At 47.5% G+C, this 13468-nt stretch overlaps 1 protein-coding gene across 1 annotated transcript in view; it reads right to left on the bottom strand.

The window, feature by feature from the left end:
• dock1 (dedicator of cytokinesis 1) overlaps positions 1-13468 on the bottom strand; it is a 102482-nt gene that overhangs the window by 9232 nt on the left and 79782 nt on the right. Inside the window, exons 31-44 of the mRNA XM_068305794.1 lie at positions 12198-12256; positions 11462-11610; positions 9825-9910; positions 9406-9562; positions 9247-9287; positions 8793-8883; positions 7241-7360; positions 7061-7150; positions 6877-6981; positions 3970-4111; positions 3120-3201; positions 1542-1632; positions 863-949; positions 38-214 (exon numbers count right to left, since the gene is read on the bottom strand). Of these exons, the coding sequence (XP_068161895.1) occupies positions 38-214; positions 863-949; positions 1542-1632; positions 3120-3201; positions 3970-4111; positions 6877-6981; positions 7061-7150; positions 7241-7360; positions 8793-8883; positions 9247-9287; positions 9406-9562; positions 9825-9910; positions 11462-11610; positions 12198-12256 (1477 nt within the window). The remainder of the gene's footprint in view (positions 1-37; positions 215-862; positions 950-1541; positions 1633-3119; positions 3202-3969; positions 4112-6876; positions 6982-7060; positions 7151-7240; positions 7361-8792; positions 8884-9246; positions 9288-9405; positions 9563-9824; positions 9911-11461; positions 11611-12197; positions 12257-13468) is intronic.

Here is a 13468-nt window from a genome sequence, read left to right as displayed (position 1 = left end):
CCGATTGGCTACTTCGCCGACGCGTTTTTCCCGTTACCTTCTCGTAGTTGGCGAACCCCCCCATGACCGCCGGGTCCACGATGCCACTCAGCAGCAGGGAGAGGGGGTTGATGGGAAGGTTGGGGTCGCTGAGGTGCCTCTGCACCATGCTGCTGATCTTCTCGTTGGTCAGCTGCATCGCCTCCAGGGCGTTCTCCAGCGGGCTGATCTCCTCCTGCGCGGCACAGGGAAGAGAGGCATCATGGGACATTCTGAGAGCTGATGGAACATTCACACAGGGGCGGGGCTAACCCCCTCCGAAGGCGTTGGCCTCGGCGAATCGTAACGTGTCGTCTTTAGCGTCTGCTTCCTGTTTCTGATTATTTGAGGATGCTCCATCATCATCCGCAAAAATACAAAAAAAATGACGTCTAGCTGGCGTAGCGTACGTACGTACGTTTAGCTCGGGTACGTAGAACGCAACTTTACTTCCTGGAAACCCAAATTAGTCCAGGAAATCACAAAAACGGACCTCTTCTGACAGGAACGGGAACGCCATTTTAATGAGTCAAACCGACGGAGCTGAAAAACTGAATTTTTAATGTGTTTTTCGGTCCTGATGGGGTAAAACGTTCTTTCTGAGGCGGGTCAGACGACTCTTCCTCACTTCATCCCATCAGAGGGGGAGTCGGGGCTGAGCGAGCGCCGGACTCCGGCTGTATTTGCGCCGTGCCGTTATTTACAGCGAAATCGATGAAGCCCCTCCGGTCCGGACGACGCCTGCATCCTCGTTGCGTCTGTAAAGCCTAACTGGACAAATCGCATCGATCCTCATCTAATCAGGAGGCCGGCGGCGGCGTGGCGGCGGCGGTACGGTACTCACCATGGAGACCGACACCACTTCAAACCAGCGCAGGATGCCGGGAAGCTTGTAGGCGGTGGCGTAGGTGGTCCTCTCGATCCACATGTTCTGTAGAGGAGACGGCGAAGGATGAAACGGTGATTTAAAGGCGTCATCATCTCATTCCCAACCTGGAAATTCATTAGATGCACGAAAAAAAAACAGGGCGAGTCAGGAATGGACGCGCCGCCAATAACTTTATTTAGTCTGGACGTTGCGGCTGGCAACAAATAAAGGTAATTATCCTCTGTGTCCTCCTGTCCGGGTGTAGAAATCTGCCCGTTGCTGATTAGAGGTAAGATTTACCGTCCTGGAGACGGACCTGGAACATAAACCTCCAACAAGAAGCGAGCGGCGTCCTTTAATAAATAGCAAAATGGCAGCAGAGAAAACAGAAGGAGCCAGAAGAGAGCAGATAAGAAGAGACGGGGATGAAAAAGCTTTTCAGCTTCGCTCTGGTTTCATCTCAAAGACGAACAGGCGATTATAATTTATTTCATCTCCTCGCCGTGCACCTGTTTGTTTAAAACCCTGTAGATGTCAGGTGATTGGTTACAACCGTTTAAGGAACAAAAAAATAAAAGAGCTTTAAATGTAAATAAATTAATACATTATTTTAATGGAAGTAGGGGGAAAAAAAAGAAAAGAAAACGGGAATTACCGCAAACTCGTTGTCCGGGTCCTTCTCTCCCTTCTTCATCGGAATCCTCCTGGAATACTGGAATTTATGGACTTCATTTACCGTGTAGAAGCTGGAAGAGAGAATTAAAAGCAGCTTGATTGGTTCTCTTTAGGTCAAGCACAGGACAATCGGCGGTTTATAGCAGTTTGACCGGGCGCCGAGGGGGCGGAGCCTCATCGGCGGGGTAATTAGGTTCCATCGTGGGTCGCGAGCTAACGTCGATGGGCGTCGCTGGGCGGAGCCCGACATGTGGAGCAGACGTGAGGACGAACTTCAAATCAGGTTAATGGAATTGTTCTACTTAGAGGACAATGGAAGCTGTGGGAGAAGATGTGTGTGTGTGTGTGTGTGTGTGTGTGTTCGTGTGTGTGTGTGTGTGTGTGTGTGTGTGTGTGTGTGTGTGTGTGTGGAACATGCAGCAAAAACAAGAAAAATGTGGGGAATTTTTGTAACAACTGCAGATTCTGCACTTTAGCTTTAATTTTTTAAAATTACCTTTATTGATCCGAGTAGGGTAACTATTATTAATAAATAAATATTATTAATAATATTTTTTATTATTATATTTAATTTAATTATTTATTATATTACTACTAATAAAATAATAAAATAATAACTTTATTTTTATTAATTTTATTATTTGTAGTAGTTATAATTAGTATTATCAATATTATATTTATATACAATTATATATATATATATATATATTTTAAATATTATTATCATTACATTATATTCTTATTAAATTCTTAAATATTATTCTGTTATTATTATAGCTTTGTAGAGCATGTAGATTAAATTCTTTAATGAGCAAATTAGGATTAAAGCCACTCTTGTCCTAAACAGGCTTTATACAGGCATGATTGGGTCTTACTGATACTCAAGTCATTTTTATTACGCCGACAATCTGCCGGTCACAAAGGCTAATGAACGTGATGAGACCGGGTCCTGAATTATCCGCTAAAGTCAGGCGCTAGCTCTTGATGCTAATAAACAGACTCCAGCAGCTGCAGCCTCCCAATTAATTAAACTTTTCCACGTCATTAGCCGGCGGGCCGGAGACGATGGAGTGGCACGATCTGGACAAAGCGAGGTCAAAGCAAGGTCAGAGGCGGGCGGCGTGGCGCCTCGCTGTTTGGGACTTGGTTTCTGTGCAGCCATTGATCTTCTGCACGGAATGAGGGAATAAATGAGAAGAGGCAGCGAGGGCGAGGCGACCCGGAAAATAAAAAATAAAGATGGAGGGGGAAGTGGAGGTGCGAACCGGCTTTAATACGGGGCCATTAACGGGTTTCTGATCGACCAATCAGAGCAGGGGGGGCTGCTGCAGGGGCGACGTGACACAGAGGTATTAATGATGTCACGCCGCACTAATGGCGGGGGAAGGACGCAGGTTCAACAAATAAACAAACAAACAAAAAAAACACGCGGACGCTTTCGTTTTGGCGTCGCCAAACGACTCCCGAGCGACTAGGGGGGAGGAAATTGGGCTCGCAGGATTGAAAGGCATGCTGGGTGACTTGGACTAACAGCAGGCTGTGGTGACGGGCCGCTTACCTCAGAATTTGCTCGGAGACCAGTTTGTTCTGGAACTTGGCAGGCAGGTCCAGGATGGGCTTCACCGTGAAACACTGGATGTCTTCAGGCGGAACGTCACGGAAATAAAATGGAACGCCTCCCGACTCAAAAGAACCAAAATGGAAATAAACAGGAAACGCGGCTCGTAATCGCACTTTCTGTGGAAGTCTATTTCCCAAACCAATGATTCTGAGTAAATTATAATTAAACAGGAAGTGAAGTTTTTTTTTTGTTGTTTTTTTTTTGTTAAATGCATGAAACGCGTTCAGAAACGGCGGCAGGAGTTTCGTTTCAGCAAACGCTGTAATGGGAAAAAAAATATTGAGTGTGAATGAATTATTAAATATGTTGACATTAATATGGAATTAAACCAAACAGAGGAATTTATTTATGGGCAATAATAACGTATTTAATCCCACGTTCTGGTGATCTATTAACTCCGCCCGCCCCGTTTGCGCCCAACATGAAGATCGAACCTTGAAATATGAGTTCAATCCGTTTTGTGACTGAAACTTCTGTTTAAAACAAATAAAATCATTTTAATCCGTTCCAGCCCCCCCCCCCCACTAAATTACCCCCGCCGTTAGCTCCCCATTACAGCTACAAGTAAATAAAAGCTTCTCAAATGGGCTCCTGGAGAATTACAGGGTGCTTTTTTTATCTGGTTTTCAATGTTATGAGTTTCGCATCGTGAAGCGTTTTCTGAAAACCGTTGCCACGACGACGAGGAGGAGGAGGAGGAAACGATTCGGTTTTCTTTATCTCGGAGACAAACAGAAGTTAAAATCGACTAAAAAAAAAACAAAAAACCGCATCTCGGTGAGGATACACTGTCCGAAGGAGGTCTTGGTGTCGTCGCCGGGGGGCGTGGTCGTCTTCATCTTCTCGGCGTTGGGGAATTGCGTGAGGAGGCGGGCCTCGAAATCCTCCCTGCGTTCGTACTCCTTCCCTCGGTAGATGAACATCTTATTCTGGAAGGAGATGGTAAAAACGATCCTTATCATAATCGTTGTATTAAATACTCGCAAACATGAGGTTGACAGGAAGTTCCGGGGGCCGATTCAGCGATTTTAAATCAAAGGGAAGAGAGGAAGTCATCACCTGAGGATGTTAGCAGCTTGAGCTCCTCTGTAAACCATTAGTTTGCTCTCATAGCGGGCTAACCGTGAATTAGCAGCTCCATTCATTAGCTTAAAAACGGACACGAGGCGATAAAAAACAGCGTGAACGTCGGGGTTCTTCACCTTCGGAGGACCGGATCTCGCCTCCTTCTTTCACACGCAGCATCTCAATACCCCCCCCTCTGCCCCCTGCCCCCAATTAATTAACCAGAAAGACGCCCCAGGCTGGTTTCAAAATATGCTTTGACATCAGTTGACGAAAGCTCATTGATTTTTTTTTAATTTTATTTTTTAAAGCACGTCCAAACTGCAAACGGAATCTTGCTTTAAAGAAAAGAAGGATCCGCAGGAAGGAAGTCCCCCCCCCCCCGCTGAATGATGACAATAATAATAATAATAATGATAATAATTCATGCAAAAAATCTGGATTTCCTTTTCTCGGCTGGAGGGTGAACACAAAAGAGCGACTGGACGCAGTGGGGTTCGTTTAGAGCTTCTTGGAAGGGGGGGTGATCCTGCGACATACTGGGAAAGGGAAGCTGGGAAAACTGGTTGATATGTGGGTGAATAAAAAAAGGCCTCCATCTTTTATTCCTGCACAAAAATAACTCAAACAGGAAGTACGAGCCGGGAACTTCCTGTCGTCTCTAGGAGAGGAAATCTGGGAATGACGGAGCCCGACAGCTCACATCCGAGATACATACTTCAAGCGGCACACGCCCTCAGATGCTCTCCCAACCGGACGCTGGCAGGAAACTAAATGTGAGGATTAAGCAAGAATTAGGATTGATGGGAAGCGACGGGCGAGGAGGAGGAGGAGGAGGAGGAGGAGGAGGAAGAGGAGAGATCCGCCCGCCGGCGGACAACCGAAGAGGAAAAAATCTCTTTCTAACGCGTTGAAATATCCTCACTGGATGAACGGAATAGAAAAGACTGGAATAACAAATTAGGATTAGAATATTCTGAGTCAGATTACAGGTTTTTTTTTTCCAGTAGTTTTTTTTAATGTTTGCAGCTCCCAACAGACGCCCTGATGTTGTCACAGAGCGTTTCGCAATTAGCGAGTCCCCTTGTGCTGAAGCACATTAACAACTAATAAATCATAAGCAGCTATTAAGCACTGGTGCATAAAATCAATTCTTAAAGGGTGGGGGGTGGTTGGGGGAGGTATTGATTTTCCCATATAAGTGACTTTCCCCCTGAGGACGGCGCCACGCTGCAGCCCAAAGCAGGAACCCCTCAGGACGGTATTCATCTTCATAAGCGACGCCGACTCCAACGCGTCCGTTTGAACTCGCAAAGAAATCTTTCAGGGTAATTATGGAATAAATCAGAAGCAGGGTGGGGGGGGGGGGTAGGGGGGATCAGAGGGTGGAAAGCTGGAAAGGTCAAGCGGAGACGCTTAAAAAGCACTTAGGAGACGCCCCTTCTGCGTGGAAACCAACGCTGGGATATTCGGTTAGGTTTCCAACGACGTCCTGTTCACGTTCACCTTGACCCCCGGAGCGACGACGGATTGAAAACAGCAGCAAAGAAAATATAAATGTCAAAAAACAACAAAAAAAACCCCCCAAACGGCTGAAATTCGACACGATTCGGGGAAATCTTGGCGTTAACGTTCGTCGGTGGCGGCGTCAGCGATTTCCGACAATCTGCTCGCTTTTAATGACCCTCAACTGCCGACGTTCAGCATCTGCTCGATGTCGGTTTTACAAAACGCGTCGCCGCCGTTAATCCCACGATCCTGAGAGGCGTTTAAATTAACGGTAAAAAAACCCCACACGATTGTTTAACCCACAGAACTCCATCAATCAAGGATCAAACTGTTCAAGAGAATAAAGTTAGGACGTTAACTTTGTTCACAGCGATTTTTGTCAGCGTTAAAATGGGCTGAATTACTGCATTGTGGGAAATGTAGTTTTTGACCTTTGATGCTCTCGTGGGCCACATAAAATGACGTGGCGGGCCACATTTGGCCCCCCTGGGCCTTGAGTTTGACACGCGTGCTCTAAAGGAAGCATTCCAAACCGCTTGACAACGGCAAAACTACCTCTTTTAATTGTGCAGATTTGATCAGGAGGCGCTCAAAACCACGCAGCTCGACTTCCACACCGTCGTCGTCCACGAGGACGTTGGGCGCTGGTCGGGTAAAAATAAGAACGGCTACGGGAGACCTTGAACAACACCCCCCACCAGCCCGATAGCAGATCCAGCAGGGAATATATTAGCAGCGCCCAATCCACCTTCGCCTCCCAGCTGGGCGGAGCCAGTTTGGAGGGGGTTTTTTTTTGGAGCTGAGGTGGCGTTCGAGACGCGTTTCACGGATGAAAACGACTAAAAGTCTAAAAATAGTCGGACAGACGTGAACGGAGGAGGAGGAGGCTGGAGGACGGACGCGTCTGCTTCCCATTCACGACTGTTTTCAAACTGCGAAGGCCATCGTCCACATTATCCACCCACACAGCCACGACGATTCCCTCCTCAGCAACGCGAGAGACGGACCGAAAAAAACAAACCCGATCGCCGTGGGAAACGGACGGCGGCGGGCGAACGTATCGATCGTCCGATTGGCGCCGGGGATGCGTTGGGAGGTGTCTGTTGATGCGCGTACTCACGCGTAGGAAGGAGGGGAAACCCATGCCGTAGTATCCCACGGCGAAGTAGTCCGGTTTGGGCCGGATGACCTTCACGATGTTCTCGTAGAACTGGGCCTGCTTCCTCTGCGGAGACAAACGTGGTTAAAGTGCAAGGAAGGAAGTCCCCCTCATGACATCATCATGGTCACGTCCAATCACCCACCAGTGAGGCGCTGAGCTGCTCGAAATCAAACATCTCGTTCTCGTACTGCTCCGCCAGCTCCTTCCCTAGAATGATGGCCTCCTCCCACATCTGAGGGACGCGACAGAGACGGACCATCAATCAAGAGGTTGAGATTCTTCTCCCAGGTCCCACAGGTGTGTGTTTGTGGGCGTGGCTCACCTTGCCCTTGTCGAAGTAGGTGATGATCTGCTGGTACAGCTGATCCTTGAGCTGCAGCTGGGTGGCGGCCTGGTACCCGTCCCTCTGGGTCAGGTGGGCGGCGCACGGCTCATCCGACCACTGCGGAGGACAGGTCGGCAAGCGGGTGGGGGGTGGGGGGGGTCGGGCACGACGGGAATAAGAACGGGAACAGGTGACAGGAAATCAATGGGTGAGTTATAGTCGATGCAAATGGGCGAGATGGGGGTGTAATTCTTTTTAAATATGTCCTGCAGGTCAACGCGGCCAGATGGAAACCCGAGGCGGCGAAACGGACGTCGATATTGATCGAACGGGGCTCGGAGAGAGACGTGATGATCGCTCTTTTACCGTCCGGAATGAGAACCCAAAATAGTGATGGGGCAGGGCGAGCCTGGCAGACGATAATGAGGGCAAAGCCTTCACACCCGTGAAGGAGAAAAGATCTCGTATCTCAGAGGAGGAAGGAGCGGTTCCATTCCTCAGAGGTTTGCCGCGTCTGAATAACAAAATGAATGAATTAGCATCCCCCCCCCCCCGCCCCAATCGGGATAGGTGTGAAAAAGTCATTGCATTGCACATCGATGGGGGTGTGAGGATGGATGCTTTATCGATTCATCGTCAGCGTTTAGACGGAACAAAACGACGGCAGATCGCGTTTACGTCTCGATAATCCATTCAAGATTAATTGATAAAGAGCCAGATTTAGTCCATAACTGCTGCTAGGGGTGGGGGTGGGGGGCAGAATCGAATACCCATCATTCCTCCTCATCGGGGCTCGTTTACACGGGTCTGTGTGCGAACACAAAGGGAGAACGCCGACTCCCGATGGCTACATTTAGAGAGCTTGAAAAGATTCATCCAAACTCTGATGGAGCAAAATTGATCAATTTCCTCTTGTATAATAGAGAATAATATCTGAAGGTGTGTGTGTGTGTGGGGGGGGGGGGGCACAGCTGCAGGGAGATGAGCAGAATTAAATAATGACAACACAAACACCCCACCCCCCCACCTCCATCCCGATGCGACTCGCTCGGCGAGGAAAATGCGATTCGCAGCTTTCTCTCCCGTGACCGACACAAAAGACTGAGGCAGCCAGAGATTTATGCAAATATGGAGGAGATGAAACACAAACAGGAAGTAGCCCCTGTCTGTAGGTGACATGAAACCCAGATGCATTCTGGGAGGAGTTCCTGCGTCCGAGGTGGAGATGAAAAACTTTCTGAGGCCAGACCAGAGGGGTAAAAAACGGGAACCGTCTGCCGAATCTCAGAATTTTTCTCTCTTTGGGAAAGATCAGACGGTCGCTACGGTTTCCAACGCTCGGCGTTTCGACCCTCGTACCGACCGTCTCACGCGGCGGCGGCGGCGGCGGGATCAAAGGGATTTCACCCTCTCTCCCTCTTCCTAAATGTGACGCCGGAGGTTAAACGCCAGCTGTCTGCGTCAATCTTGTGCCGTTCGAGGTTTTTCCACATTCGTGTGTGTCACATTGGGACTGTGTGTGTGTGTGTGTGTGTGTGTGTGTGTTTACCTTGAGCAGCTTGGCGTGCAGCAGCAGCGTGTACGCCGCCTCGGTGTAGTTGTCGCACTCCTTGTGGAGGTCACACAGCTTGTACAGGTACCTGGAGGGAAAGGGCGACCATTTACAGGAAGTTACCGCCGCTGGACCGGAGCATCAGGGTGCACCAAGGCCCGGGGGCCGAATGTGGCCCACCACTCCATTTTATGTACAAACAGTACATCAGAAAATCCACAAGTATATAACAGTATAAACAGAATTTTACTCTGAAAGAGTAACACGAAGGAGTAGCTACTCTGATTGGTGGGAATTTAATCTAAATACAGTTTAAATCTAGAGTTGAAACCAGGAACTAGTCTGATCCCTTTCAGACCATCGTTTTCTGGCTTCCTGGTCCTCAGGAGAGGCTTCCTGGTCCAACAGGACCTCTGGAACCCAAACATCCAGGACTCCATCCTGATCTTACCTGATGTACATCTCCTCTCGGTCGATCTCCTTGTAGAAGTTCTGCAGGACAGAAAGAGAGGAACTATTTTCCACAATTTGTGGCGACAAAAAGATGAAATGACTAAACTGAGGTGTTTGGAGGCGGGGGTGGGGGTGGGGGGTGGGGGGGGCGACTCACCAGGACGTTGACGGTGCAGCTCATGCGGTTCTCCTTGTTCTCGTCGTGGGTGATGGTCCGGTAGTCCAGCAGCCTCTCCAGCAGCCGGACCACCAGGGTCACGAAGTACTCGCCGCTCGCCGCTAAGTACATGTGCTTCCTGCAGTGCTCCAGTAAGCTGGCGAGTGTCGGGTTGGGGGGGGGGGGGGTTATTTTAATGGTGGTGGAGAGAAAAGAGGCCAGGGGCAAAAAAGGAGACGAGTGAGACGGTTTAGATTTTTTTTTTTTTTTGCACATGAAGGCAGATTTAGCATCCCAGTCCGCCGCGATGAGACGCGGCGCCATCATCATCAGCACGCCGTGATTATTTTGAGGAAACGCTACGTCGCAATTAGCATTATCTTTAGCGGCGAGAGGTTCAGGCGTTAATCAGCACTTACATTTTCTGAAAGAGAACTTTGTACTGCTCGTCTCCGTGGCCCCCCTCCACCTCGTGATCCAGCTTGGTGATGATCTCTTTCTCGAACTGTAATTAGACGGGAGCAGGCGTAAATAATCAGCGCGGCTAATTTTTCAATTCATTAACGCCATCTCGCTTTTTCTCCCTGCATCAAATCTGGGCTGAGGGGAGAGAAATCTGCTCCGACTTTAATCGTCCCTTTTCCTCCATGAACGGCCCACCGAGTCCCTTGTTATCGAGCAGCGGTCCCTCAGCAGGGAAATATTACCTCTAGTTACGAAAGAAATTTGGAGTTACGTAAGATAAAAATACAGTCTGGGCTGATACTCGCAGCTCCCACAGGTTCCTGAACGCAACATTCTTACAGCTGCTCTGCCATTGGCTATTACCTAGCATCCTGGCATCCCATTGGCTAAGAGGGACCTTTGTGTGGAGCTAGATAGGAGTCTATGCAGCGTCCTCGTCATTCGGCTCTCGACCCGTGAGGTGTCCTGATAGTTTTACGTAAATATATTAACTTTTAGAGTATTCACTATGGACCCCAAGAAAGTGACGGAGAAAAGAGGAAAAGAAAAGACGAAGAAAAGAGTTTTTTTGTCCGTACAAACAAAACAAGAGATGATAGAAAAGCCTGAAAAAGGGATGCGTTTGGTTGATCTCTCCAAAGAATATGGCCGTAATGCATCTACAATCACCACGTTATGAAAACAAAAGGAAGTTTAAGGAGTTTAAGGCGTCGCGTGGGTGGTTGGAGAAGTTCAGAAGGAGGACTGGAATTCACTCTGTTGTTCATGGGGGGGCAAGAGGGCATGAACCAAAGAGGGCAAAAAACAATGAGGACAGCAGTTAAAAGGTTAACGACCATCGTTTTTATTCTTTACTCTATTCTTTTTTACATTATACACAACTCTCATTTATTGTGTAATAATCTAATCGTAACATGTGTTTGTTACATGTTCTGATTTTTATGCTTTATAAAACATTTACGTCTGAATTTTTGGGGCTTGGAGCGGATTAGATCATTTCCATGGAAAACGCGTCTCTACTTACGAAATTTCTTCCAGAACCAGTTAATTTCGTAAGTCGAGGTGCCGCTGTATTGTTAAGTGTTTTTGTAAAAAGATTTTTGGTCACATGCACGCTAGCGAATCGGTTAGCGTAGAAGCTGCAGTTGTTTCAGAGGACGCTGCATCGATCTTCTGCCAGTAAAGCTCCATAAATGATTCCTGAATTTATTCCGAAACCCCCCCCCCCGAAGATCGACGACGCAAACGGAAGAAGAGAAGCCAAAGTGAAACTGATCAAATGTGAATCAAAAGGTGACATTCACCTCAGAGGAGGAGGATTGTGAGCGACACAGACTTAATTATCAGCTCCTTTTCTTTGCGCTGCGTTCTAATTTGATTCATTGAGCATCACGTCGTTTGGGATCCACGATAAACACCGTTTTAAGAACAGCTGCAGCATTAAAAAAAACAAAAAACCAGGTTCCTTCATGCGGAACGGCTTCATTCTCCACGGTAACGGTGCAGAACATTAAGTCCTACTTACCGTGACCGTTGCTAATCACACACAACAACACGAGACGCGCAGACGGACGACCCGTTTTGGACGCACCCGCTGGAAGCTCCACGTCAGGTGGAACTCGCACTGCATCATGTCGAAGAAGATGGGGATGGTGGCCTTCCGCAGCTCCGTCTCCGGGACCAGCGTCATCTCCAGGATGGGGCCCACCATCTCCGGAATGAATTTAATCTTGTGGGGGCCTTAAGAGATGACAAAAAAGTGCAGCATACTCTCATTTTGTGGGTTTCTATTCGGGCAAAAAAAACAAGTAGGACACGCTGATCCCGACAGATAATGAAAAAGAATCGACGCGACGCGCTTTTTTTTTTTTTTTAAAGCAGCTGTTGTGAGCAATAAAGCCTGGGATTGTCGTAATCTTCCGCGACAAGCGTGCAGTAAAGAACTTCAAACGCCTCGAAATAAAAAAATAAAATAAAATCAAATATCGAGGGACTCGTTTGAAAGCCGGTGAGTATGTCAGTCTAATCTGGCGGAAAGCCGTAATTAAAGGGATCAGATGGCGTCGAGTTCAATGAGGAGACTTGAAAAGGGAGGCACAGGTGCCCAGATCTGGAGCCCTGCGCCGCTGTCTCATCCCACCGAGACCTGATGCGAGTCTTTCGTCAAACAGCGTAAATCCGTTTCGACGCAGCCCCGAGGAAAAACGTTTGTAAAAGACGTCGTGAAATCCCTCCCGCCTGGATTCATTCAGAGAAATTAAAAAAACAACTGATGCTTTTTCTTTAGTCGGAGGAGAGAAATGGAACAAATAAATGGTTAGTTTTACCTAAATTGTACCACATGTCCCTGATTTCGAAGCCGATCTGCCTCCTCATGTCCTGGTACCTGAAACACAAACAGGAAGGAGGTTTAAAAACAAAAGTGGAACGATTTGATCGGACGCCTTTGTTGGTTCTGGTTGTTTCAGGTCATCTAAGATGGAATATAAAACATATAAAAAAATAAATCATACAAATACAAATATAAAAAATATTTAACATATATATAAAACCACATATATATATATATTATAAAACATAAAAATAAAATAAATAAAACACATATATAATATATATAATATAAAAAAACATACAAAAAATATAAAACCAAAGATGGAATACAAAACAGACGGGAGGTCTCACTCTCGTCCTGACTTCCTGTCAGCTTCTGAGCTCCACCTCGACTCGACTCGGGGTCGTGAACCCGTCTCCGTGACGACGTGGAGTTGGAGTTTGGAGTTTTAACAAAACCGATCGGACGGTTTCTGAGATCGTTCCTCAGATCAAGAACGAGGAGCAAGACGGCCAAGATAAAAGTCTTCATCAAAAAAAATGTTTTCTCCCCACCTTTCCTTCCACTGGCCCGGTTTGACGATATTTAGCCAAAGTGTTGCATGCTGGGAAGCCATCAGATGCATTTTCACTGCATCCTGGGGAATAATCCGACTGTTATGTTCCACTTATTTTATGCTACATTTGTCGTTGGGTTCTTAAATTTGAACTGGATGAAAAATTGAAAGTTCTGACCTCCTCAGGAGGCATCAGGTTGGGGGGCGGGGGCAAATGAAAGCACCACACCCTGCTGTTTGACGCCTCGTCTCCTGACCTATAATTAATATCTATATGGAGCTATTTTTTCCACCACGGTGACATTTCCGAGCGTCCCGGAGCGCCGCTGGAATCTGTGATCTGTGAGCGAAAGCAGAGAAGCTGCTGCTTTCAGGAAAACGCTCGGCGTGGGCGGCCGGGAACGTCCTGTTTACAGTTTGTGTCAGCTTTTTTCACAGCGGATGATAAAGCCATGACCGGCGAGGAGTCCCCGCCGACGAGAGCGAGCCCCCGTGACGCGACAGAGAGCGCCTCGGAGTAAAGATCAGAGCCAAAAATAAAAGAATCTCCACGCCGGCCCAGAAGGCCTTTAGACGTTTCATCAGAAATGAAATTGGAATAAAGATCTGAACTTTCTGGAATTGCAACTTGCAGGAAAATATTTTTTATCCATGGATGACAACAGGAAAACCTTCTAGAGGAGGAAATACCTGCATTGGAAATTCCAAGA

The sequence above is a fragment of the Antennarius striatus genome, chromosome 21 (genome assembly GCF_040054535.1).
Source record: "Antennarius striatus isolate MH-2024 chromosome 21, ASM4005453v1, whole genome shotgun sequence".
Lineage (NCBI taxonomy): Eukaryota > Metazoa > Chordata > Actinopteri > Lophiiformes > Antennariidae > Antennarius > Antennarius striatus.
The sequence above is the reverse complement of the archived record's forward strand: the minus strand, read 5'-3'. Positions and strand labels throughout refer to the sequence as shown.